The 27533-nt window shown below is 41.4% G+C and overlaps 3 protein-coding genes across 22 annotated transcripts in view; 2 read left to right on the forward strand and 1 right to left on the reverse strand.

Moving 5' to 3' along the window:
- st18 (ST18 C2H2C-type zinc finger transcription factor) overlaps positions 1 to 5034 on the forward strand; it is a 41413-nt gene extending 36379 nt beyond the window's left edge. For 9 of the 13 annotated variants that reach the window (XM_088396880.1, XM_088396879.1, XM_088396885.1 and 6 more), the window contains 6 exons: positions 276 to 356; positions 2150 to 2371; positions 2446 to 2534; positions 2650 to 2786; positions 2872 to 3018; positions 3080 to 5034. In XM_088396880.1, coding sequence (XP_088253006.1) covers positions 276 to 356; positions 2150 to 2371; positions 2446 to 2534; positions 2650 to 2786; positions 2872 to 3018; positions 3080 to 3220 — 817 coding nt within the window. In that variant the 3' untranslated portion in view covers positions 3221 to 5034. The remainder of the gene's footprint in view (positions 1 to 275; positions 357 to 2149; positions 2372 to 2445; positions 2535 to 2649; positions 2787 to 2871; positions 3019 to 3079) is intronic. The other 4 variants (XM_088396888.1, XM_088396889.1, XM_088396886.1 and 1 more) reach the window with 3 other exon arrangements.
- A 909-nt stretch (positions 5035 to 5943) lies between these two features.
- pcmtd1 (protein-L-isoaspartate (D-aspartate) O-methyltransferase domain containing 1) lies at positions 5944 to 13020 on the forward strand. 2 transcript variants are annotated; one of them, XM_088396923.1, is made up of 7 exons: positions 5944 to 6180; positions 9111 to 9499; positions 9608 to 9710; positions 9859 to 10030; positions 10440 to 10563; positions 10830 to 11251; positions 11900 to 13020. In XM_088396923.1, exons 2-6 carry the CDS (start codon positions 9193 to 9195, stop codon positions 11234 to 11236), a joined length of 1113 nt encoding a protein of 370 aa, XP_088253049.1. In that variant the 5' UTR covers positions 5944 to 6180; positions 9111 to 9192; the 3' UTR covers positions 11237 to 11251; positions 11900 to 13020. The 2 variants fall into 2 exon arrangements, with proteins under 2 accessions (XP_088253049.1, XP_088253050.1); XM_088396924.1 differs by lacking the exon at positions 5944 to 6180 and adding an exon at positions 7928 to 8434 and having other exon boundaries at positions 10830 to 13020.
- Positions 13021 to 17431: 4411 nt separating this feature from the next.
- sntg1 (syntrophin, gamma 1) overlaps positions 17432 to 27533 on the reverse strand; it is a 46595-nt gene continuing 36493 nt past the window's right edge. For all 7 annotated transcript variants that reach the window (XM_088396179.1, XM_088396178.1, XM_088396177.1 and 4 more), the window contains 16 exons: positions 26898 to 27032; positions 25935 to 25991; positions 25323 to 25380; positions 25175 to 25218; positions 24429 to 24470; positions 24220 to 24322; positions 23732 to 23814; positions 23446 to 23576; positions 22643 to 22772; positions 20938 to 20976; positions 20231 to 20347; positions 19869 to 19940; positions 19579 to 19731; positions 19415 to 19507; positions 18561 to 18671; positions 17432 to 18480 (listed from right to left, as the gene is read on the reverse strand). In XM_088396179.1, the coding sequence (XP_088252305.1) occupies positions 18295 to 18480; positions 18561 to 18671; positions 19415 to 19507; positions 19579 to 19731; positions 19869 to 19940; positions 20231 to 20347; positions 20938 to 20976; positions 22643 to 22772; positions 23446 to 23576; positions 23732 to 23814; positions 24220 to 24322; positions 24429 to 24470; positions 25175 to 25218; positions 25323 to 25380; positions 25935 to 25991; positions 26898 to 27032 (1554 nt within the window). In that variant the 3' untranslated portion in view covers positions 17432 to 18294. The remainder of the gene's footprint in view (positions 18481 to 18560; positions 18672 to 19414; positions 19508 to 19578; positions 19732 to 19868; positions 19941 to 20230; positions 20348 to 20937; positions 20977 to 22642; positions 22773 to 23445; positions 23577 to 23731; positions 23815 to 24219; positions 24323 to 24428; positions 24471 to 25174; positions 25219 to 25322; positions 25381 to 25934; positions 25992 to 26897; positions 27033 to 27533) is intronic.

The raw sequence follows: 27533 nt of genomic DNA on the forward strand, positions 1-27533 counted from the left end.
GATAGGGGGCGTCGCACTTGTGAGGGATGCAGGCGTTGCTCCATGGCAATGTTGTCCGGCTGTTGTCTGAAAAGGGCTCTGGATCTTCACTCAGCCTCATTAATCATGTTATGAGCCAAGACGTTAGTTTAATAATCTTGTAAAATAGGCGGATTAAAAAAAAAAAATAGAAGAGGCAATCCTCAGACCCAACTGTTTATATATGAGTCATTGAAAAGTAGCCAACATTTTTTTGGTAATATGTCCCCTTTAAATGTGCTGTTGTTCTTTTGCAGCCTGTCAGGATGTCCACGTGCCAGAAAAGGAGGTTTAAAGCTCACCCCCAGCAAGGAGGACAAAGATGAGCAAGAGCTTAAGTAAGACATTTCTCGCTTTAGTCGCTCTTGTTTTGCTGGCTGTCACCAAAAAAAGAAAAAGTGTCACGCTTCTACAGCCTTTGCATACCTGCGGGCCATCAAGTTGCACAAAGAAAATCAGCAGCTTTTGTGCTCACATTAGTGAATTACTTTCCCAGGATTAGTGCGCCGTGATGTGTTTTGTGGGATTTGAAAGAGAATATCAGGCTTATCATTCGCTCGCGCGTTCGCTCGCTCACCCGCTTTGAGTGCTTTCTTTGTAATTATGTGAAGAAAACGTCGCCGGCGGCCTCATCGTCCAAAACAATAATGTAATTGACACGTGAGCCTTTGTGGACCTGTACATCTGGACGCAGATTTTTGGTCTTTTTAATTACTAATGCATCAGCTTATAGGCATTAAACGGGTATGGATCTCGTACACATTAGGGGGAGGGGGGCACCCATATGGCGCCACCCTTTTGGGTCTACCTGTGTGTATTTGTTTGGTTCATCACACAATGTTGCAAAGTGGTAGACCCACTTCAAAATTGATATTTTGTGCAACCAGTTGATAAAATAAAATTGAGAAAATTCAACATTTTGTTGTGAGTGTAGCCAGTACAAAGCAACAACTTACTTACAATGTCTTTATTCTCAAAAATAATAGTTTCTATTTGTAAGGTGTGTTTTTATAAATGTATATAATATTTAAAATATTGGTTTTCTTAACTGACTTTTTATTCTCTTGCAATCGGGCAGCTTTTTTCATGCGCCTTAATATTTCAGCTATTGCTTCCTATGCTTGTAACATTACAACATTTTTTCTTCTTTAATCAGATTTGTATTGTCAACATTGTTAATTTATATTCTTAAAAGTTCAGCTTTTTCCTTGGATTTTTTTGTCATAAATTTCCCAAGTTTAGATGAAAAAAGTGTCTAAAAAAATGGAATTTTTTTATTCTTGCAATTTTGCCAGCTTAGTATTTTTTTTACATTACTAAAATGATTACTTATTTTACTGTTACGAAGTCAAATTGTGTAATTGGTGTCACTCCATTCCTTAATGACATGTGACAAAACAACAACAACAAAAAACAACCCTGTAAAAGCAACTCTTGATGAAATTCCCGTCGGCGTGCTCCCATTAAAGTTCAGCGTGGATTAGTTTCTTGCACTTAATGCGATTATTTGAGTCCATTTCCAGTTTTGGCCACTTCTTTTTTTTAATCAGCATTTGGCTGGATTAATCAACTTAATGGTCAACGGATCTTCCGGTCCAGTTATTGAAAGAGATTGTTTTAATGATCTCGGACTGCATTTCACTGCAATATATATTTAAATACACTTTTGATTTTTGTTCCTGTGGTTGGACATACACTGGGCAGCATTAGGTACACCCGTACAAATCCATTTTACAATGGAAATAATGTTCCCTTTACAATGCTTATTATTCACTTTCATTATTTATAAAGTGCAAAAGATTTCTTTAAAATATTATTAATTTATCCTCCAACTTTACTCTCCTTTTTTGACTTATTTTTTCTCATATTACAGTGTTTTTTATTAACTTTATTTTTGTATATGTTGAAATATTGTGATTTTTTTTTTTTAAATCTTACACTAAAGCTAAAATGAGCGCAAAATTGGAGAATACCCTAAAATCAATTATCTGGTCTGGCAACAGGGAAGGTGATGTCCAAGTAAATATTAAGGTGGGCTACTGCCCCTACCGGCCCCCTTCTAGGTCCGCCAGTGTATCTACCCCCCAAAAAATATCGATTTGTCTAACTTGAATTTCGGTTTGTCTATCAGGTGTCCAGTTGTTGGCTGCGAGGGACAGGGCCACGTATCGGGCAAATACACATCTCACCGCAGCGCCAGCAGTTGTCCGCTGGCTGCCAGGAGACAGAAGGAGGCGTCCCTCAACGGGCTCCCCTTCGCCTGGAAGAGCAACAAGCAGGAGTTGCCTCACTGCCCTCTGCCCGGCTGCAACGGCCTCGGCCACGCCAACAACGTCTTTGCCACCCACAGAAGGTAAAACTCACTTTCATGGAACAATATGATGACGGCTGGCTTTGTGCTAAATCGTCCCATTTTAAATCAAAAAGTTTGTCAGGATGCCCGCTGAATGCTCAAAGTATCAAGAAGAAGCACTCTGAAGAAGAGATGATGACCATCAAACTGAAGGCCAGCAGTGGTAAGTTTACACACACACACATATGGTATTATTAAATACAACAAATGAAGATTTGATTATGATCGTGTACTTCCAATAATCCTGGCATAAAAATCTACATTTTTTTTCCTTAAAGGATTATTTACCAATGAAAATGTGCGACTTTTAGGCATTGAAAACAAAGATGACACTCAACATTTGGAGCACGACATTGAGGAACTGAATGAATCCAACATGCAGATGGAGGCAGACATGAAGCAACTGCTAACGCAGGTAAGCATCAACTCCTTTGCGCAGAAAGGAAAAGCGGAAGGCATTTTTTAATTTGACCTTTTTTTTTTTTTTTTGTACCCGAAAGCAGATCTCGTCGATGGAGTGCAACCTGAAGAGCATCGAGGAGGAAAACAAGATGATGGAGCAGCACAACGACGGTCTCCTCAAGGAATTGGCTCGCCTCAGCCAAGCGCTCATCAGCAGCCTCAAAGACATCCAACTGCCTCAACTGGTACACACACGCTAGCTAGCTAATGTGGCGCTGAAATAGTAACGCGTGTTTTGCTACGCAGGGGCCCATCAGCGAGCACAACTTTGAAACCTACGTGAACACACTGACGGACATGTACAACAAGTCGCAGCGCGAGTATTCGCCCGAGTGCAAGGCCCTGCTGGAGAACATCAAGAAGGCCATCAAAGGTATCCACGTTTGAGCTTTGCCGGCCGGCCGGCACGTGCGACACATCAAGGTCAAAGGCCGCTTTGAGAGACGGCCACGTTTGTACTGCTGTTCACTTTTCGTTCTTTGATCCTGTTGAGATTTCCACTCCTCTTGCACTTGCTTTTCTTTTTGATGACAGCTGTTTATTATTATGATTATCCATGATTATCGATATCCTATTTGTCCATTTATTTCATCATTTAATTCATGTGCATTTAGCTCTAGTTGTAAATGATTGAGAAATCCCCCACCCTCCAAAAAAAAAAAACAACAACATTCCAATTTGGTGGCACACGTGTTTTAGTTATCTCTCTGTTGAAAAAAAAATAAAATACTAGTACACCAAAAGTGAAACTATTTTTATGAAGTTATTGCTTTCTTTATTGGAATGTGAATGTATGCTAGATGATGTGATAACACTGCAATGCCACTCACTGTACTGTACCTTTTTATTTATTTATTTAATTATTTATTTGAATTTAAGCAGCAAAAACATATAACAAAAATTTACTTTTTCTCCATCACTATCAAATATGGTTATTATAAAACTGCCTTTTGTGCGCGCACGCACAAACACACACACACACACGAGGTGTGCATGTCGGACGTGCCTAAATGTATATGGATCCGTTTCAAGCAATTTAAAAATTAACGGTACTTTGTTTCTGTTTGTGCTAGGGCAGTATTACGTGGATGGTGTCTCATTTAGTCACACGGTACAATTATTTTCGTAACAGGAAGACAGACGTTCCCGATGACTGTTTCTATATCTCAGTAGCCGACTGCGAGATGGAGACAAACAATTGTTTACGTTTTGATCCTTTTTTTGCAAGCATTGTGAGGTCAAAGCAAACACAAATGGACTCTTGTTTATCTTTACAAGTGCTTAAAAAAAGCCTTAACACTCCTTTACTTAACACACTTGGTATATTCTTGTATCGCGTGGGGCAGATTTGAATGGTAGCTACTTAAAAAAAAAAAAAAAAGGCAAGTTACATTTTTGTTTCATCAAATTTCATCAAAAAAGGAAATTAAAAAAAAATCTTATTGTGTTGATAAATCGGTTGTTTGCACTTTTGTATTTCAAAATACTTTGAAGCAGGGGTGTGGGCTATGCTGTTCTAAAAATAAATACAACCCCACAAATCTTTATAATCTTATTTATTACAATATCTATTCATTTTGCATCATTTTACACACGTTTATTTTGGCCCTAAGAAGGTTTTCCAGCCCTGCTTTAAATCTTGATTTTATTTGCTGTCAATTCTGATTCCCCCACAAACAGCAATGCACAACGTTTAATTTCTGTCAACATGTAGCTTATCTATTGCCATGATAAAAATGAAAATAAAAAAAAGTGACAGCAGCAGTAGACAGAAGCCAAATTATCCCAGCGCCGCTCCTATTTTATCCAAATAATGTTTTTTAACATGATCCTAAAAATGTTCAATCCTCAAATGTAATCCTTTATTTATATTTTCTTATATTTAATTCCTACCACACACATTGTTTGCTCAGGAAGCTCTGTGAATAATATTTATTTATCCCCCTACAATCTTCCTGTTAGTATTTGATGTTTTGTAATGTGAAACGCTTCTTTTTCGTGGAACGATTATTATTAGTATGATATGAGATTGTATTGTTTTTGTTTTGTTTTTTTTCTTATCGGATGATGGCATAATTTTCTGTTGAAGTAGTTTGTACATTCAAACTTACTTTTACGATTTCATAATTTACACAAAACAAAAAAGATATGCGCTGTGTTGTACAGTTTGTGTATGGTAGAAATAAACTTTTCAAACTGTTTTTTTTGGGGGGGGCTAGTGTGTTTCTTCCACGTGTGATTTCAACTTATCCAGGCATTAATTGCCAGAGATTTGGGGGTTTAAAAAAAAAAAAAAAGAAGCCTTTTGGGTTAAAGGTGAAACGTCTCCAGGAAACCTGCGTCTAGTTGCCTCAGTCAACCTTTGTGTGTTACCTTGTGTGTTAGCACCCTCTAGTGGTCAAAAAGGAGCATTACAACCAGATAAGTTAAAGTCCCAATGATTGTCACACACACATCTGGGTGTGGTGAAATTTGTCCACTGCATCTAACCTGTGTGATTTTGATCCATCCCCTGGGGGGGAGGGGAGCCCCCATTTCAACCCCTCACACTGCTCTACAAAATATGATATATATTATGACGTCACGCAAGACTTTTTAACACGTCCTCTACCTGATGAAGTTTTTCTGTGGTGTCACAGAGGCTTGAATTGAATCAATCTGTTTAATTCTGTTTTGTAATGCCCTTTAAGAACTCAGTTAAGCATTTAAGTCACCAAATGAAGAAAAACAAACAAATTAATCACCTTTAATAGGACAACCTAGAGTAGAAGTCATCCCTTAACCGCATGCCGCATAAACACATTAAATGATGACATTTTGCCTTCACACAAAATACGATGATAATGACCATAATGGGCTCGAAAATCAGTTTTGAGCTGACTCTTGAAAATTTTCTTAAAGTGCAATAAAACGAGATGGTTAGAAATTATAGAATAGCTTTGAATGCCCCCCCCACCCCCCCATAAATACAACCATCATTTAGAAATTGCATTTTACATATTATAGATAGATATAATTAGATACGATTAAATATCCTCTCCACACGCATTCATGAACCACTACAGGAAGATATCAAATGCACTCACCTTATCGGGCATGCATTTCCACTTGGCTCCCTGTGGAAGCGTCCGCGCACCACGTGACGTGCTGTGTTTACATCCTCTCTTCTCAGCTGTTCCTTCCACCACCCCGACAAAAGCAGTCGCTCCTTTCCACTTTCTCCGCCTGCTTTCATCACAGACAAAATAACAACTCTAAAGCCGAGCTGTAAATGTTTCCTGGTGTCTCCATGAACCGCCGCATTGCACCCATTAGACGGCAGTGACTAAATGCGACACGGCATTGTTGTGAGTATTGTTCCGTTTGTTTACACGCTAACAGGTTTTTTTTTTCTGTGTTTAAAGTACAACGTTTGGCGAGCTTAGTTTGGTGTTATGTGGCTGTTGCATTTTTTATTTCTAGATGTGAAGTCGAAGCAAACAGGGGAGGGGGGCATCCTCTAAAGCTGCTTTGTGTGTTTTTGGTGATGGCGCACTCAGGCCCTCTGCGCTAACTGTAGCTAGCTTTATCTTTCTGCTCTACTTCAGGTTAGCCGTCACTTAAGCCAATTTTACTTTCACTTCCTTCTTTTGTCGCTGATTTAAAAAAAAACATGAGTAGATCACTCGGTTTGTTGTCATGGCAAATAATGCGAGTTTAAATGCTTTGTGGTTGTTATGGAAAGCTCCTTTTTTTGCGATCCGGTTGACCTAGTCTGTCGCCTCTTAAAAAGATTTGGGTTAATCGCACTGCAGAGAACTGGCTGTTTTTACTGCGTTTGTGCTTGAACCAAAAGCTGCATGCAAATGCAGGACACACAATGCTTTTTGTGTTTATTGTATAACCAACGACTGCTTCGCCATTCACTTCACACAGATGTACTGAGAGGTACGTAATAGCCGTGATTAAAAGGCGCTCTGTGGTCGACATGGTGGTATGAACGCTGTTGTTGTTTTGGCTTCGTCGTCGCACGCAGTGTGGAACAAAGCATCGCGCAATTCGATTGGCCAAGAGGCAGTTGTCTCCGTGGCAACTGTGCCACGTGATTAGCCGATGCACTGATTAGCTAATAAGGTTGTCACTCAAATGGAACCCGGAACAACAGCGAACTCCAAATTTTACGTGACAACTTTTACATAAATGAAAATTTTTTACCAGCACTATTTATAATGTCTTTATAGCTGCCACACCACATTCAAACAAATCGAAATAGTATTGTTTTATTGATTGAAAAGCAGTTGGAAGCGCATACGTGATCAGCTGTTACGTTGATGGCGTTGTTTAACGAGACCACAAAAAAAAACATTCGTAAAGAGATTAGACTGAAAGAACAGTTTCAACACGCCTTTAATCTTAAAAACGTATAAATTGCAGTGTTTGGGTCATTTGATCAACCTGCACACTGATTGGCTGTGTCATTTGATCAACCTGCACACTGATTGGCTGATGACTAGAAACTTGTAACCATAGAAACTTAGATTTATTGACAAAACAAAGCGAGACGTAATCCTCCCCAAACTTTTCTGAACAAAATCGATCACATATATATCTAAATTGCATTGTATTTCTGTTGATGTGCAATGACAGTTGTAATGGAAACCAATTTAAAATTCCCACACTTGAGCACTCTCATGCTTTATTAGTTAAATTAAAGAGATGTGAGAAGGGCTCTCATGGTAATTAAAAATATACAAACTGGTTATACTGCTCTGAGGTTAATACACGCCTTATGCAATTTCTCAAGGTGTCTTCACAGGGGAAGTCCCCAACACAGACAGCACTTGTTGGCATGTCAAGGTGCTAAATAAAAGGTACTGCTTGGTAAAATCTACTTGCGTGTGAAAATTATGAATTAATCTATTTCGCTGTAAGTTATATTTCCTGCTCTGTGGTCACCATCACTTTTCTTTTGTGACACTTCTGAAATTCCCTGTGCTATGTGGCAGCACACAGGCGCACACTGAAATACCCGCAAAAAAAAAAAAGAAAAGTCACACGAGCATGTACTGTCGTAGTATGTGAGAGAAGCCTTTTGGGTGATCAGAGCTGTGGTGATGAGAAGATCTCGTGTTTCCTAAGGATCAGTTCAGGTCATGCTGCACGGTCAGACCTGACCCCAGTTGGCTTCTAACCTTTTTTTTTTCCATGCAGGGGTCAAGTGAGGTCATTTTATCAGCTGATGTGTCGGCATTCCACCATGGTACTGTTTGCGCCGTATGGTTGAAGTGATGTTTTGCTCAGGTTCACAATTAGGATAGATGAGTTTTTCAACAAATAATTCAGGAGTTTCCTCCTAAAAAACAGCAAATAGGTGACAAATCAAAAATAATATGCGAGGTCATTGTACATGAAAATACAAAATCAGGCCCTCCAACCTTCAATTTGCAGGTGTATTAAGACCCTTGTGGATTTTCTTCTGTAAGACTGCAGTGGGCCAAAGGCACTTTCTTTCCACACGATTGTGCCTGACCTACTTTTCGTTCTTTGCACCGCAAGTGACTGAAAATGACCAACCAGAGCAGGCAGAAGGAAGGGAAACTTGACAACACGCAGCTGCTGATGGTGAGCAAAATGGATGATGATGCGCCGACATAGCAAATGACCTCAGCGCAGGCCGAGGCCTCCCCTCCCGCTATCGAGTCGCCCCCGAAGGTACATTTCTGGGCTGAGTCAGACGCAGATGCTGAGGAGACATAGAGGAAATTGGAAAGGAGTCTTCCCTCGGGTGCCCTCACCAACGACGCGCATTCGCTGTGGGGAAGAGTGGGGCGCTATCAAAGCTCTGTAATATCATCACACCTTCACGCTGATGTTGACTCCAGGCGATGGTGTCGTATGACTGTGATTGTAAAGAAACCACAAGAATATCAGGTGGACTTATTGCAGTAAACAAATAGGAAGTTTACAAATTGTAATTTTGTTGAGTTTTGGGGGTGGGGGGGGGGATCTATCATCTGTTATTCTGTCAAAGACGCGACTATCCTGTGTTGAAGGTTAAAACGGTAACAGTGTGATTTAGTGCCCTCTAGTGGCGGCATCTTAGTTTCAAAGAAATGCAGTCAGCAGTCTTGGGACCTGGCTGGTCAGTGAATAGTGAAAATCCACAAATAATTGATACCCATTAAAATGCGTTAGATTTTTTTGGGGGGGTAGTTCTCTTTTGTAAATTACTAAAATCCTTTGGGGAAAAAAAAAAAGCTGAAACAAAACCCTTTTTTTTCCATCCCATTTGCCTCAGGTCACTGGCCGCCCGGAGATGACTATTGCGTGAGGAGCGACATCAGCTGGATCTTTTCGGGCCCGTAACAGTTTTTGTCGGCATGGGGGGAGCCGTGAGTGCCGGCGAGGACAATGACGACCTCATCGACAACCTGAAGGAGGCGCAGTACATTCGCACAGAGAGAGTGGAGCAGGCTTTCCGCGCCATCGACCGCGGCGATTACTACCTGGACGGCTACCGGGATAGCGCCTACAAAGACTTGGCGTGGAAACACGGCAACATCCACCTGTCTGCGCCGTGCATTTACTCTGAGGTGATGGAGGCGCTCAAGCTGCAGCCGGGACTTTCCTTCCTCAACCTGGGCAGCGGGACAGGCTACCTGAGCACCATGGTGGGCCTCATCATCGGTAAGCTTAGAACAAAATCAGCAACAAATGACTATAAACATTCAAATGTGTTTACTTTGTTATCGCTTATTTTAACGTGGCAATTATGGATACGTTTTTTCCCTGCAGGTCCATTTGGTGTGAATCACGGTGTGGAGATCCACAAGGACGTGGTCGAATACGCCAGGGACAAACTGGACAGTTTCATAAAGACCAGCGACAGCTTCGATAAGTAAGAGTTGAATTTTAGAAAACTCGAAAACCTGACGCGCTAGGAAAAAAAAATATAGGGACACATGAAGCCATCTCTGAAGCAACGCTTGCTCACATAAAACATCAAAGGCTTGTAACTTATGATTGCACCTCTCCTCCACTTGTAGGTTTGAGTTCTGCGAGCCTGTGTTTGTGGTGGGAGATTGCCTGGAAATCTCCACAGACAGCCACCAGTATGATCGCATTTACTGCGGGGCCGGCGTGGAGAAGGTTTACGAATATTACATGAAAGTCCTGCTCAAAGTCGGCGGCATCCTGGTGCTGCCTATCGAGGATCAGGTGAGCCTGGCGCACGCTTGAAGAGCAGCGCACGGATCAACGATTCGTGGCCACTCCTTTTGGGTCCCACTACAATAGCTGAAGAGGACATCTGGCATAAAGCTTTAATGGGCCCATTGTGGCAAATTTGGCAGCGCTAATTATTACAGCCCCTCGACTCGATGTGACATTACCATCCTTGCGTGATGAGGGCGTGTGCTTTAATTGTATCTTGATAGCGTTTATGTACAACACTCGCATTAGCAAGCATTTATGCAATCATAATGCACTTCATCGCCTCCTTCAGAAAAAAACAAGTCCAATGAGATCAAGAGCTAGCATATCAGCGCTACATTAGAAAGACAAAAAATGTCTTCAATTTTTGATTAATTGAAAAAAAATTCATCATAACCTATTTTTTGTTCCACAGTTGACCCAGATCACCAGGACGGGCCAGTGCACGTGGGACAGCAAAAACATCTTAGCTGTGTCTTTCGCGCCGCTGGTCCAGCAGAGCAGAGCTGACGGCGACAAACCGGAAAGTGTCCAGTTGCGTGAGTTCCTCCCAGTCTCTTCACATCTTTTCAAGGTTGGAATTTTATAGAGCAGATGTGGGCAAGGTGACTTCAACGAGCTGCTGAATTTATTTGAGGGAGGTGTTTATTTGTGGCGTAATTGAGGTCACAGCTGTCACACAAACAGGTACAGCGCACAAGAATAATCTTGAGCGTTGAACCACATGCTGCTTCACCAACTCTCAAGCATCCTCGTAGCAGCGGCCGAAACGAGCCTTTGTGTTTGCGTCCTTGTTTGTCCTCAGCCCCCGTGGCGGTGCGCTCCCTTCAGGACCTGTGCCGCATCTACATCCGCCGCACCCTCCGCGAGCTGGCGGGCGTCGGCGACGAGGACAGCCAGGCCCGGCGTGCGGGGGCTCAGCGGGTTCCCCAGAAGCGCAAGCGGCGGCACTGCCGGCGGCGCCGCATCAACACGTACGTCTTTGTGGGCAACCAGCTCATTCCGCAGATGGTGGAGAGCGAGGAGGAGCACGGCGACGACGAGCACAAGGATGAGGAGGCCAACGTCCAGGAGGAGGAGGAGGACAAGGAGGAGAGGGACCTGGGCGAGGTGGAGATCCTCAAGCAGACCAACGTCTTTAGAGACCACATCTTGGCTCTCCCCTTGCCCGAGTCCCTCAAGGAATATTTGCTCTACTACAGGAAGAAGTGACGGAGGCAAGCAAAGGTGCGCACGTCGCATTATTCCCACACTTTCTTGAAGGCAAAACTCCACGCCACACTGGATGATAACGTTGACATTCTCGTTTGTATATGTTGATTTTCCTTTTGACTTGTTTTGTATATAAAACGCGCATACTATGAAAATGAATTCAGATGAGGTAAATTCACTGGGACCTCCAAAGTGGAACACAATGCCCTTTGAGAGTCAGGCATATAGTTGTTCTGATTATAGTTTATTCATCTGTTCCCAGGTCGTGAAAATCTAACTTTACACCGTAATGTTGAAAAGTGAAAACATCATCTGACTTCCTCCCACATTCCAAAATCAGACTGAAAATTAGGCTGATTACAACAAAACTAGCTTGCCTGGAAGGATTCCGGATTTCAGAGGGCTGGAGATCATGGTTGTAATCGTTTTCCGTGTTGCATGACAACGACAAAAAAGCCAAAGAAAACGCATCCTACGAATTTTTATCAACTTTAAATGTACCGCTTTGGAGGTTCTACTGTGTGTGAATGATTGCTCGAAGTAAAGCTTTTTTTTTTTAATTTCTCAATCAAAGAAGACTGGGTTTTTCTACCTAAGAGGTGTCATAACCGATTTGTTTTTTTCTACGGGGGACACATTTTAACGCAACCTTTTCTAAAACAGGGGCGCTGACTTGACGTGAGGCGATTTCGGGTCGCAGCGGGCGGAGCGAGAGCCTTCCGTGAAGTGTTATTAATGCATGAACACACTTTTACACGAAGAGTGATTGATTCATTCACGCCAATCAATTGCGACGAATCTGAAGTGATTTTAGCTTTTCTATTGAAAGCGATGCAAATTTCAAAGCCTTTTTGTATGTATAACAAAGCACCTTATTGTGGTTTGGGCTGGGATGTGTGAGTGAGTGAGTGAGTGAGTGTGTGTGTGTCGGGGGGTGGGGGTGATTTTTACAGCAGACTTCTAAAATATGAAATGTACTGATGAAATTATGATTCGTCTGCACCACTTGTATAGCGATGGCGTTTTTTTTTAAGTGCCAACGTCACATTTAGGAAACAACATTCCACGTTTTTTTTTTTCCAGTCACACGTAATCTGACTTTTATTTTTCTCTTACTTTGTGACATTTAGTGTATAAAAAAGAGATGCTGAAATGAAAACTATACAACTGTACATATATGGATAGTCTATACAGTCTCTTTTTGGGTTTGTCGTAGCACCTTCTTGCTGTATTGTAACTTGACACTGGCAACTCTGTACCACCAAAACGTCACTGCTGTCTGTTCAATAGCTGAATATATACAATAGTCTTCATTGATGACAAATATTCTTAGAGAGGTGAGAAAAAATGCTGATTATTATTATTCGTTTTTCTGTGTTATGATGAGTTGACTTTGCCCCCCTCCCTTTGTTTTACTTTCATTGGAACGTTTTTAAAGTGAGCAATAAATTGATCATGCCACCTTTGATTTGCATTGCGGCCATTCAAACTCTCATGACACGTTATGAAAGGATTTAGGACGACACCGGAACACAATCCATATTGTGATGCTGGTTGACTTAAAACACTGTATGAGAAAACTAGAATAACATACAGGTTAGGAGATTTTGCATCTTTGACTTTGAAGGTTCCGCTGAAACGAAGCAATCGAGCCAATTTGAGGGTTTGGATGCAGAGCCAAACAGCATCAATTTCTTGGAGCGTGGATGCGTGTGCAGTTCATTTATAAAATGTGTTGTTTCTCTGTGAATGTTTGGCACCAGAATAAAAGTCACAATCACAAACTCCTGCCTCTTTTCAATTAAACAGCAGCGTCTCAGTTGGCATCTTGAATCGAGAGGATTTCGAACTGAATCATAGATGCACAATGTGTCTTTGCGGGCCACACAAAATGATGTGGCAGGCCGTATCTGGCCTTGGAGTTTGACACCTGTGATTTAAACCCTAGTTTGAAACCCTAACTCTAGTATGAACCCTAGTTTAAAGCCCTAGCTTTAAACCCTACTTTGAAACGGTAACCCTAGCTTTAAACCCTATTTTGAAACCCTAACCCTAGTGTGAAACCCGACTTTGAAAGCCTAACCCTAGCTTTAAACCCTACTTTGAAACCCTAACTCTAGTATAAAACCTTGCTTTGAAACCCTAACCCTGGTTTGAAACCCTACTTTGAAACCCTAACCATAGCGTTAAACCCATGTTTGAAACCTTAACCCTAGCTTTAAACCCCACTTTGAAACCCTAACTCTAGTATGAAACCCTACTTCGAAACCCTAATCCTAGCTTTAAACCCTACTTTGAAACCCTAACTCTACTTTCAAGCCTTAACGCTATCTTTAAACCCTAAAGTTCCTAAAGTGATTCGTTCTTTTTTCAGTTCATATGACTTCAACCTGTAGGTGTCGGTAATGTGCATTGAAGCTGGTGCCACCTTGCCGTAAATTAAAACAAAGAAGCAAATGACGTAACTTCCGGTTCATGAACGAGTCGTGATTTGCATTTCCCGTCCACCAACAGAACCGATCTGTGAGTGAACGCGTCAGTGAGTGATTTTCATTTCAAGTTCATCTCGAGAACGGATCAGTGAGGGACGAATTCTGACTTTCCCGTTCGCGAACGAGTCAACGGGTCAACTGCCTTCCTTCCCGTCCATCAACGGATCAGTCAGTTATTTGCGTCTCCCTCCTGGCGTGAACTATGTAAACCAGAATGTAGAGTTACGATTTGCCAAGGAAAGAAAGAACCACTGACCGAAACACCAAAAACGGGGAGATTATGCTTCTCTTTGGGTAATCTTTATTTTATAACACTTAAAATAACGTGTATGCATAGTATATACGCCTAAATATGTTATCCAATATATCTACTGCAATTTCACATTAGATTGCTGGTTTGAAATGTTCTTTTATTATTATTTTAATAAACATTAAAACCTGTTCAAACTTGTCTGGTGTTTTATTCCTTGTTTTTATTTTTTGGGGGGCATGAAAACAAAAATCTGACATTTGGTTAGCTGCTCTGTATGACAATATAAATAACGTGTATGCATATATACGCCTAAATATTGTTATCCAATATATCTACTGCAATTTCACATTAGATTGCTGGTTTGAAATTTACTTTAAACATGATGATTATTATTTATTCTTATTTTATTTTAATAAACATTAAAACCTGTTAAAACTTGTCTGGTGTTTTATTCCTTGTTTTTATTTTTTTGGGCATGAAAACAAAATCTGACATTTGGTTAACTGCTTTATATGACAATATGTATATGTGTTTTACGTTGTGTAATATGTATTAGTGTCCCCCAAAATAAAGAGCAAGTAGTCAAATATACATTCTTGACACGTTCAAAAAAATGGATAAAGTTATTAGGTACACTTGAAAATGGTGGTGTACCTAATGGAGTGTCCGTGTGACGTCACAGATCAACCAGCCAATCAGAAAGTGGGGGTGAGGGCGGGTGTGGCACTTTTCACTTTCAGTTAAGCTTTGGCCTGGATTTTTCCCTAATGAACTGGCCTGTTATTAGGTACACCTAAAAATGGCGGTGTACCTAATGGAGTGTCCGAGTGATGTCACAGATCAACCAGCCAATCAGAAAGTGGGGGTGAGGGCGGGTGTGGCACTTTTCACTTAAATCAGGGGTGGCGACCGCCAGTCCTCGAGGGGCCGCGTTCCAATATGTTTTCAAATTTACCCTCGTTAAGTGCAGGTGCGTGAAAAGTTTTAGCTCCTTTTGAACGTGAAAGTGGCTAAAACTTTTCACGCAGGTGCGCTTAACGAGGGAATCCAGAAAAACAAGTTGGAATGCGGCCCCGAGGACTAGAGCTTGACACCTCTGACCTTTGCCTATGATATTTCCCTAATAAAGTGGCCTGTTATTAGGTACACTTGAAATTGCGGTGTACCTAATGGAGCGTCCGTGTGATTCCCTCGTTAAGTGCAGGTGCGTGAAAAGTTTTAGCTCGTTTTGAACGTGAAAGGAGCTAAAACTTTTCACGCAGGTGCGCTTAACGAGCGTCACTTGGAAAACATGTTGGAACGCGGCCCAGAGGCCTTAGAGCTTGACAGCTGACCTTTGACCATGATATTTCCCTAATAAAGTGGCCTGTTATTAGGTACACTTGAAAATGGCGGTGTACCTAATGGAGTGTCCGTGTGATTCCCTCGTTAAGCGCACCTGCGTGAAAAGTTTTAGCCACTTTCACGTTCAAAAGGAGCTAAAACTTTTCACGCACCTGCACTTAACGAGGGTAACTTTGAAAACATATTGGAACACGGCCCCTCGAGGACTGGAGGTCGCCACCCCTGGTTTAAGTGAAAAAGGCCACACCCGCCCTCACCCCCACTTTCTGATTGGCTGGTTGATCTGTGACATCACTCGGACACTCCATTAGGTACACCGCCATTTTTAGGTGTACCTAATAACAGGCCAGTTCATTAGGGAAAAATCCTGGCCAAAGCTTAACTGAAAGTGAAAAGTGCCACACCCGCCCTCACCCCCACTTTCTGATTGGCTGGTTGATCTGTGACGTCACACGGACACTCCATTAGGTACACCACCATTTTCAAGTGTACCTAATAACTTTATGCATTTTTTGTACGTGTCAAGAATGTGTATTTGACTACTTGCTCTTTATTTTGGGGGACACTAACACATATTACACAACGTAAAACACAGATACATATTGTCATATAAAGCAGTTAACCAAATGTCAGATTTTTGTTTTCATGCCCAAAAAAATAAAAACAAGGAATAAAACACCAGACAAGTTTTAACAGGTTTTAATGTTTATTAAAATAAAATAATAATAAATAATAATAATCATCATGTTTAAAGTAAATTTCAAACCAGCAATCTAATGTGAAATTGCAGTAGATATATTGGATAACAATATTTAGGCGTATATATGCATACACGTTATTTATATTGTCATACAGAGCAGCTAACCAAATGTCAGATTTTTGTTTTCATGCCCCCCAAAAAATAAAAACAAGGAATAAAACACCAGACAAGTTTGAACAGGTTTTAATGTTTATTAAAATAATAATAAAAGTACATTTCAAACCAGCAATCTAATGTGAAATTGCAGTAGATATATTGGATAACAATATTTAGGCGTATATACTATGCATACACGTTATTTTAAGTGTTATAAAATAAAGATTACCCAAAGAGAAGCATAATCTCCCCGTTTTTGGTGTTTTAGTCAGTGGTTCTTTCTTTCCTTGGCAAATCGTAACTCTACATTCTGGCTTACATAGATCACGCCAGGAGGGAGACGCAACACGTTCCTCTGACTGATCCGTTGATGCACAGGAAGAAAGGCAGTTGACCCGTTGACTCGTTCGCGAACGGGAAAGTCAGAATTCGTTCCCTCACTGATCTGTTCTCGAGATGGAACTGGAAATGTGAATCACTCACTGACGCGTTCACTCACAGATCCGTTCTGTTGGTGGACGGGAAATGCAATTCACGACTCGTTCATGAACCGGAAGTTACGTCATTTGCTTCTTCGTTTTGTTTTACAGCGAGGTGGCACCAGCTTCAATGGGCATTACCGACACCTACTGGTTGAAGTCATATGAACTGAAAAAAGAAAGTGATTCGTTCACTCTCGTTCACTGGAAAAAAAATCGTTCTTTTAACCCTAACCCAAACTGACCCAAACCCATGTTTGAAACCCTAACCCTAGCTTTAAACCCTACTTTGAAACCCCAACTCTAGTATGAAACCCTACTTTGAAACCCTAACACTAGCTTTAAACCCTACTTTGAAACCCTAACTCTAGTATAAAACCGTGCTTTGAAACCCTAACCCTAGCTTTAAACCCTACTTTGAAACCCTAACCCTAGCTTTAAACCCTACTTTGAAACCCTAACACTAGTATGAAACCCTACTTTGAAACCCTAACACTAGCTTTAAACCAGAGTTTGAAAGTTTGAAAATGACCATATATAGTAAGGCTTATTTTTAGTAAAGGAAACTTCCATGTTTAGTAAGATTTTTTTTCTTTATATGACCATGTGACCACCCTTGACCCTGGCCCTGACCTTTGACCTCATGTCTCTAAGTGTTAAGGTTAATGGGTTTGGGTTAAGGTTCATAGTTTGGATTATGGTTTTAATGTACCGTATACAACTTAAATGATAGTATTTGACTTGTACAAAAAAGAAAAGCAATCACCAGCGAACCGTTATAAAAGATCTCCTTTATTTAATTCATGACACAGTAAATTTGTTAATAAAACATCTGCAAAAAATAAAATCACCTTCTCTCTCTCTTCCTTTCTCATTAATCTTGTTTTGTTTGAAGGGTATTACTGCCAACATCCTCTTTGTAATACACATTCATCTGACTTTGCTGCCATAAATTGTTCTTCTCAGCTCCCACCGTGTTTTATTCACTGCCATTGATATCATTTTTCATATTTACAAACCAGACTCCAAGCTTATGAAAATAAACCAAAACATCATATCATAGGATCATCTAAATTGGTCCAAAGAGTGAATTACCAATGCGGGGAGGACGCTATGAGATAATTTACCCTCAAACAAACCCCCAAAATCATATCTGTCATAATTTAGGTCATTTCAAAGTTAATGCCTATTTACACTATCACAAATTTTAGGGAGAGGGGGACTCAAAACTCCTCTAATCAATTTAATTCTGCCCTAAAATTGAATATAGACTACTATAGATCACATTTCTCTACTAAGAATGTGGACAAAAGTATAATTTGTCCCATGACTTTAGTCCATCTAACTGCTCGAATACAGGAAAAGTTGGCAATAACCCAAACCCATATAAAAGTATATTTACGTGTCAATTATAATTTTCATATTGATAACGATATCCTAGGAACAGGAATAGAGTGGGTCGACTTAGAAAGATGTTGAAATAAATGCACACTTGGTGTCCATGGAGTCCTCTTGTGTGGAGCTTCTTGTTTCAGGCATTTTCCCCGAGGAGGTCTGTGTCTCAAGTGTCCTCTTGAAGACCTCAGGCGGAGTCTTTTTCTCCCTCCCGTCAGGACTGAAACGCAAAGACTGCGTCAAGTGTTCTTGTATTTTAGCTTGGGAGTGTGCGAATTGCATGAGATGCTGGATAGCGAAGGAATGCCAGCGTTGGTCGCCGTGGCCTGGCTCTCCACAAACATGGGGTCCAAGCATGCCACTTTGGCGGCAAAGAAAGCGTGAATGCAATGAAGGACCGCAAACAGGTTGGAGAACTCCAGCTCCTGCGGGAGACAAAATGAATAAATCAGTGTACTGAATTGAAACGTAACTCCAAATCGCATAACATTTCGGATTGACTTGCCTTTGCTTCAATAGATTTGGAGTCTTGATTTTGGAATAAAAACTTGATTTTGCTTTTGCCGTCGTCTGATGAGCCTTTCAGCTGAGAGAACTTGTATCTCCAAAGGACAGCCTAGAAGGCAAATTGTATTCATTTGTGTATGACGCAATCGTGAGAAACCCTGACCCTTGTTTTAATGCAAGCGTGACTCTCCGCAAAGGACACACCTTCCTGGTCCTTCCCATACATCTGCTGATTCACGTCAAAGCACATCTTTTATTTCTTAATTTATTGAACACATCAACACTAAGTGCTCTTGGTCCATTAGGAAGAGTACACTGTTGGCATCGAGCTCAGCCAAGGAAAAAAAAAAAAAAAACTTGGATTGTGTTTTGCTTTTATTTATCATAAATTACCGTGAATTAAATGATCTGCTTTATTGCTTTTTGTTTTATGCTGTTATCAAGACGCTGCCGCTGTTCATGATAAATTGTGTGTTTAGGTGAATTCACCAGTGTGAGTTGTCACCTCCGGTGCAAAGGTTGAGTCCTTCGCTCGTAGGTCCGCTACAGGGAATTAAACTGCAACGATCATGCGCAACCGAAGAAAGCCATTAAATTTAAGTATCCTTAGAGGTAAATGCGGAGTTCCCAGCCCTCATATTAGACGGCGCGTGGTCTGTAAATAATATTCTCGTCCAATGTGCTCTGGCTCAGTAAAGATTGGGAAACACTGTACATAATTAATGCTAATGCTAGCAAACATAGTAGCTCAGTTAGCTCTTATTTCAGGAAATGTATTTATTGTTAATGCTAAGCCCATGAATGTATAATGCTAATGCTAGCATTCAAACCTCAAATTATGAAATTGCTTACTTTGGAAGCGGCGTCAAAGCACACAAAGCCCATGCTGAAGTCCACTGTTAGTCCCATCAGGTGGCTCTCTGTGATGCAGGCATACGTTTTACACTGAAGAAGAAGAAAGTGTGAGCTTGGCAGCTAATGTGATCATTCTCTCTCTCTGTGTGAATCTTGCCCACCTGTATCCGCTCCACTTCCAGGTAGGTGGCCATCTGAAAGGCCTTTTCCCAAACGAGCAGCTCAGACTCCAGCTCCACGCTGAAGAACATGTCCTCGCCTGTTTCCGTCTGCACGCTGAAGCAGTGCCTCCTCTTGTCCACCAGCTCATTGTCCTGATCACACAAAGAGCGCCATGTTGTTAGCTAGCACAACCTTAACCGTGACCTCCATATTGCGTGTGTTCTTTTTATGTTCCTCAAGTGTTTAAAAAATGTTTAATACATTCAATTGGAAACATGGCTTGCACTACCTTTAAGATCTTGCACATAATTTCATAGACAGTAAAACTTTTCTCTGCTCTTGTCCAGTCCCATGTTGTCACCTGCAAATAGAAGATTAATTCAGAGGAGACATAAAGGACTGTTGAAGGATGTTGCTTCTAAAAGGTTGCTACATCATGAAGAATCTTAAATAATAAAGTAACTCATCTCAAGGCCTCCTCTTATATTCCACCGTCCACTTACATTAGCATATTCCAATTACATCAGACATTCCCGCATCTCCATTACAGTGCTTGTCATTATCGCTTTACATAAAATGATAACTAGCTTCTTCTTCATGAATGCACATTATAATAACAGCAACAAAAGAATTTAAATAAAAAAATCCTACCGGAGGAGCAGAGAACTTGAAGAGAGAGGAACCCCTTAAAGCAAGGAACTTTGGCGAGTACATTCGGTCCTGGACGGAGTCCTGCTCCTTCTCGTCGGCCCAGCCCATGTAGATGATCTGCGCCGTTCATCGCGTGGAAGAAAATGTGACATTTAACACAGAAAAACAAAATTAAAAAAAAGTCTCCCTATAACTTCCCCGTTGTCTGCCACCATTTTAAGATGGTCCACCATTTTGTAGTCACTAATTGCCTCCTACATTATGACAGTCACATACACTTGTCGCCGAGATTCTCTTTTTCTCCCTCACCCTTTTAATCTTTTTTCAAATTCCAGCAATTCTCAAAACACCCTATCAAAAAATGCTAATCAGGGCCATGGCAGTCACCAATGGGGGCCTCGGGGGTGATGTTAGAAAAAGGATGATTTGATGACATCAAGAGGTTCTGTGTGGCCGTCAAGCTAACATGTTTTCTGCTCTCGTCTCTTTGATAGATGGCAGTTTCATTTGTGTCGTGTAGGACCATGTTAGTGAAAGCAAAGACACTCAAGGCAATTAAATTGTTTTTCCCTCTCCCTTGGATCATGATGCAAACATTTAGCCGGCGCTGCAATCCTTTGGCGCTAATGAAACGTGTCCTTTCTCTGACTGAATGACCTGCTTACACTTTTCAATACCAAATGCATTTAGAAATTCTTATATTTTACCTGCTGGTTGACTGGAAAATTCCGGTTGATCTTCTTCACCTGTTGAGAGACATTCAATTATTAAAGTGGTTCACCAGCTCACTCTTAAGGAAAGTAACAATTAAGCTAGCAGCGGCTCAGATCAAGTAAGCTAACGTGTAATGCTCACAACTTATATAATTTTTTTTTGTTTTTTTTAAATCACACTTCCATTGAGGTAGAATTTGAAGTGAAAATGTTTAATCTACTAATCACATTTTTCAACAGCAGACACTAATAACCTCACATTTAAAGGTGCTAACACATAATTTCCTAGTGTTAATTCACATCACTTTGAATTCACAATGAAGTACTCTCATAAGAGGAGCAGTTATGCACATCTTTTTTTTTTTTTTTCAATGGCCTCCATCCGCTGCTATCATATCCTCCTACACTTATTTAACGCTCACTCTCATACAAATCGCTATCATTGTGGCACGGGAACACCCACAAGCCTCTCCAGCGCTCTTATCTCTGCCCTGTAATTCACGCCATGCTGTTGCCTATCCACCCGTGAAAAGGTTTCTTCTTGCGTGGTGTTTTCATTTTCATAAAGGTGCATTTGACACCCCACCTCCCTATTATCTAAGATCATTATATATTGTGAATGGAAAATTTTAAAAAGCCCTCACTCAAAATCAGTAAACGTTTATGGAATAGAAGTACCAGTCAAAATCAGTAGGGAATCTCCTTGCATGAAAACGATCTCAACGGTCAAATCATCAGTGCAATTCAATAGGATTCTTCCTTTCATCCAAAACCAAACTAGTACTTTGGCGCTCAGTTATTACTCCAAAATCAACAATGTCACGTTAAATTTAAAAGGACCTTTTTTTCTTTTGATCCAACAGAAAACGACCTTGGTGTTGTTTCAAAGTGAATCGGGCTCTTCCTTTGATCGGGAACAAAACTACTCAGGTTAGCACACAAACTCAACATGGTTCTTCCTTATATATGCATCAAATCTACTTCCGTGGTCAGATATCAGTCAGAAACAGTGATGTCACTAAAAATCAATAATGTCCTTCCTTTGATCTTGAACAAAAACTCTTGGTAGATTGCTACGAGTCCGAATAGACGATATCCATCCAAATAACTGCGCTCCCTCCTTTGATCGAAAACAAAACTACCCAAGTAGTCAGATACGATTGGAAATCATCATGGCTCAGGTACACAAATCAATGACAGCAAGAGGAAAAGTCTCATGTTGCCATGGCGACGACGTGGCCATATGATAATGTAGCCCTTACCCCTTCAATGAAAAAAAGGTTTACGTTGCGTGTCTGCGTGTGTACAAAATGTCGTCCACTTCTAATGGACTCCATTACAGGAGTGTGTTGTTTGTGTGTGCTCGTGTGCCTTTTTTGCTCGTAAAAGGCCACGGAAGCACTCGAACGCTTGGTGAGTCATCCCTGGTGGTGCCGCGTCCACTCCAATTAAGCAAGGCTCAATTATTTACCCACCGGACCCAACACACTCAGACACACCATAATCACACGTCTGTTGTTGTTGCCAGCGCTGCAGCTTAACGACTTCGCCTTCACCCTGACGCAAAGTGTAAAGCGGGGAAAGGACATGCTGAGATGTGAAGCATGACCGTTCCCTCTCTATACGCTATTCATTTTGTGCTGCAATCGTGGGACGCTGGCATAAACACACACACACACACAAAAAACTGGAAACTCACATTGTGCTTTGTGAGCGCCGAGATGTTGCCGCCGACAGCCTGAAGCCAATCCAAGCAGTCCTCGTCGGAAGGGAACTGGAGCACGCCACTGCAAACGCCGTCCACCGCCACGACCTGGAACGCATTTTTCCTTGGGAAAGAAAAAATGAGGAAGATGACACGGGATAAAAAGACAGGAACAGAAATTCATGCGGATGCTTCCATTCATCCATCCTGATTTGCCCTGGCGCTAACGTTTGCTTGCTCTCTGAAACTCGGCAACCCACACGAGTACCACACCAGCTCAGCGGCCTAGTGGTAGAGTGTCCGCCCTGAGACGGGAAGTTTGTGTGTGACGATCATTGGGCCTTTAACTTTTAGTACAACAAATCAAATCTTATTTAAAATGTCAGATGTTGGCACGCCTTTTACTTTATCGTGGACAAAAAGTGTCTGCGCAGTTTGATAACGAAAACTAGGCCTTGCTATCGTCGCCAGCACTTCTGAGTGTCTCGTTTTTCACGTTAATTAAAATCCAACCCGTGGCTGATGTAGTGCTTAATATATATATTTATATATCATAAAAAAACAAACAAACAAGTGGGCTCCATTAAGAGTCAACGCACATTCCTGCTGCAGTGTAGCGTTGATGGAAGTGTATCCAAGGACGGCTTAATGGCTCCATAAATCAAGCGGTCTGTGTTTAATACGTCCATCCAACAGCAGATGGTCACAGCCGATGTGACATTAGCTCACTGTTTCGAGGCACGTACGGTTAAAAAAAAACGGGCCGAGCAAACGTGAGTGAACGTCCCGCGGCCCACCTGCACACGTCAGAGCCCGGCATGTGCTGCGACAGGCGAGAGTGCAGCAACGGGAGAAGGCGTAGGTCCACCCATCTCTTCTCCCAGCGGAGGCCAGGGGAAGTGGGCCACGATGAGCAGGACAGCGTGTCCTGGAAGAAAACACAGGACAAGCTGTATTTGTTGCTTTTTTTTTTTTGTATTGAGGAACCAAACGGGTTTTATTTGTCGGTCAACTTCCTTTGCCTGCTTAAGTATCCCTGCTGGTGGGCCGCATTGATTCCTGCAAATGAAGACAGACAAGTACCGTGTTATTTGGATGGTAGTTCAAGTGTAGGCCGCTATCGCACAAAGGAGACGAGGTCCCGCTGCTCTGGTCGCTGGGGATGCCTGCGAGTTAAAAAAAGAAAGAAAAAAGTCAATCGATACACAATGCCATGAATAGAAATGTTTTTTTTAAAGGGGAAATCTGCCTCTGCTCAGATTTGTATGCAGTCGAGTGGCCAGTCAACCTGGACGACATGTACGCTTATGAAAGGCTCTTATGTCTGATGACAGGCCGAGACTTTCTGACGCAAGAGCAAAATCAAGTGCGCCACAATGACACTGCTCATTGTGCTCATCATTTTTATCGTTGAGTCACTCGCTGGGTGACAAATGTGTCTTTTTGACAAAATCTATATTACGCTGTGGCCCGACCAAATTATGTCGACTTCAAATCTTTCGTTTTCTGGAATCTGGGACTTCTTATCGATTCCTAAGCGTGACTCGAATTCTGATTATTTCATGACTTACACATACAGTCCTCACTCAGTGGCAATTTGAGGAAAGCTGGGGTCTTCTTGAGGAACGAAACTGTGAGGGTCACTTCTTCACCAGCGTTCCTCAACACCTGAACCTGCAACACACACAAAGTACTTTGAGTCATGCTGACAAAGCCGTTTCTAATTCAAGCAAAATTTTTTTTTTTGGGGGGTAGATGCAGGTTGGAGCTGACAGCTTACCACTTCCTCGTGGCGATAGCTTCTCACGTTGATTCCGTTTATCTGCAAGTAGCAGCGACGTGTCAATAAACACAATCGGAATTATACTCTTGCTGCCATTATACAATATCTACCATGGCGAAAATGATGAATGAAACCGCCATAATGTCTCTTATGGAATATCTGCACTGCAAATTACGAGGAGGAAACATACATCCTTCAATATGAGACGTTTTTATAGCGGCTAAATGATGTATCACCAGCATGGAGAGCTTTTCTATTTGGACAAATGGTAATGGGACGTTACATCAGCATTAGTCCTCTTGGGATTTTTATTGTTCTGGACTGGCCGACTGCATTTGAACTAGTACTCGCCTTGCTGTCTTGCTATAACCAAGAGTTAGCATGATAGCGTTCGATCAATTTGAAATAGGACCCAAATACAAGGCACCATGTAAAAGCCTTATCAATCTACTTTAGAGCCTTTTTTTAATCAGGTTGCTAGCTTGCTGTGTGTTAGCATAGCAAATGAGGTAGCGAGCCTTTTGGAATGAGATGTCCTGCAATCAAAATGATGGCTTGGTGTAGCTGTTAGCCATTCTGTTGGTCATAAATCTACGGAGCTAGCTTAAGGTTAATTGTCAAAATGAGGAAAAAAAGGATTTGCAACTTTCTAGCAATCTTCTTCAGTGTGGACTTTCAGTTGTTGTTAGTTGGATACAATCACATTACCACGTGCCATTAAGTTAGTTAAATGAGATGTGTACCTGGAGGATACTATCGCCAATGAAAAGCAGCCCAGAGAGTTCAGCTGGAAAACAGGAAAAGAAAAACACAATCAAAAAAGAGCACTTTAGGAGTGAAATGGCTTAAGTGTTGAAAAAAAAAAACTTTACCTTTAAAACTTCTACTTACTTTTTTGTTCTTTGGATATTTTGGATATCACCACAGGGATTTTATGCTCAGCACCACCCTGATATACATGCAACAAGAGTTACACAAAAGTCAAACTGTCCAATTTTGAAATTGTACATTTGTTCTCATATACATTTCAAGAGACACACATAAATATTAAATATTATATCATGTTTAGTCGGCCTGACTAATTTTTTCTCCTGTTAATTTAAAACCTTAAATGAGTCCACTGGCAAGTATTTTGCTTATTTAATGAAATTTTCAGCAGGCAAACTTCAATACATTTCTTTATGTTGTTTGAATCAATGATTCGCTTATTTCAATGACATCAGGCTCGCATTGACAGAATCTCCTTGACGAGTTTTGTTTATGCAGCACTTGAATCAGAAGATGTCCAATGCGTATGGGATTCTTATTCACTTTTCAAGAGGCCCAATTCCGAGCTTAAAGCAACCATTCAATGCATTTTTGTCTGAGGCTTTCATGATTCATATCCCAATCGTGCCACTTGAGAGCAAAAGAAATTTCAATTGGGTCACTTGAAGCATAAAGTGTAAATCCAGCCTCAGTGTCACGGTGACCATTTTGAAAAGACAGGAGAATGGAAATTACCTTGATGCTGAGGCCGAACCCTCCGATGGTCTGTCGCCGTATTGTTACAGTCCTTTCCTGGAAGGCAAGGAGGCAAGGCATACTCGTTTAGTCGTGCTTCAATGACATGTTCACATTTCATTAAAACTCTTCTTTGAACATCTCAGTTTGTTTCTTCAGTCTTAAATTCTTCATTTTTTTTACGATTGTTCGAAAGTAGCGGTAAGCAGAAATCTGACGATTCGGTCAGAGCGATAACGCCACACATTAATAGAATAAATAAATAAAATCCGCCAAGATTATGCAAACAAATAACATATTTCCCCAATTATGTGTTGAGTAATAAAACAGCTTTGATTTGTGCGATGCTTTTAGTGAATCCATCTTTCTACCACTGTGTCTCTTTTTCAGCCGTACACTTTATTGGCGCTAGATGAGCTGTTGTCTCTGGGCACGTTGAATCTTAACTTTCCAAGCCGGCTTCCTCTCCAGCTCCTTTGAAATCTACAAATCCCGTTTCGCAAAGCGTCGCACTGATCAAAGAAGAACGCCGCTGAGAGAATACAACTCCAATTTTGAGTGGAGATTTCAAAAGTCGTACAAAGTCAGGGAGTTGAGTGAGCGTCAAAATATTATTGTCTGAATGGAGCAAAATGCAAAAAAATTATACGACAATGAGACAAACGCCTTTCTGGCACTTTTATCAACACGGGGCCGCATTTCTCGTATTGTACTGAAAAGGCTTATTTGTGGCCATGCTACTGGATCACACTGTTGCCTGGGGCAACCATTCATCCCATCCATCTATTTTCTTTAGAGCGTGTCCTCATCACAATTACGGGTGAGCTGACTCTTTGAAATGTGTCAAGGGAGTCATTGTTTTAGCAAACGATTGTGTGCCACTCAGCAACACACACTCGGGGCGGCTTTCAGCAGTTTGTTTGTTTGAGTGTCAACGTGTGAGCGAGGTCATCGGTTACTTACGCTGGAATAGAAAGGCTCTCCAGACACGCAGATGACATCTTGCTCCTGAATGGTCAGAATATCTTTAGCCAAGTGCAGTCGGATATTAAAGGGCTCCTCATTACCTTCTTGCATCAAATAAATGCCAGTCTTTGTCTGCGAAGATCGGGAGAGATAACATCGTTCATTATGGGCTAAATTAAGTGGCCATGAAATGAAAGGCCGCTGGTGGCGAAATGAACATTGGAAATGAGACGGCTCTGCCGCTGTGCGTTATCGCCTTTGCTTCCCTTGTTGACGCACATCAACACAATCCTAAAAAGAGAAACTTTTTTTTTTTTTTTTTAACACACATAAAGAAGCGGTGAAATTGAGCAGACGCTGTTGTCACTTCCCGGCATTACACAAGCAGCGGGACTGTGTTTCCAATCACGCATTTAAACATGCTCATTTGCATCCATTTGCATTCCGCCACCGCTTCCCCTTCCCCGGGCTAATTACGATGCCTGTCTGCCCTTGACTTGAAAGGGTCTAAATAAAGAAAGCACCTTCACCTGACAGGACCGCCAAGAGAAAACGGAGCCACTCGTGTCAATGTGCTCGTCGCCCGTCATCAGTTAACAAGGCCGTGCCGCATGCGTGCAATGTGTTAGCGCC

This window comes from Syngnathus floridae, chromosome 14 (assembly GCF_059516105.1).
Source record: "Syngnathus floridae isolate MCC-2025c chromosome 14, RoL_Sflo_1.0, whole genome shotgun sequence".
Classification (NCBI taxonomy): Eukaryota; Metazoa; Chordata; class Actinopteri; order Syngnathiformes; family Syngnathidae; genus Syngnathus; species Syngnathus floridae.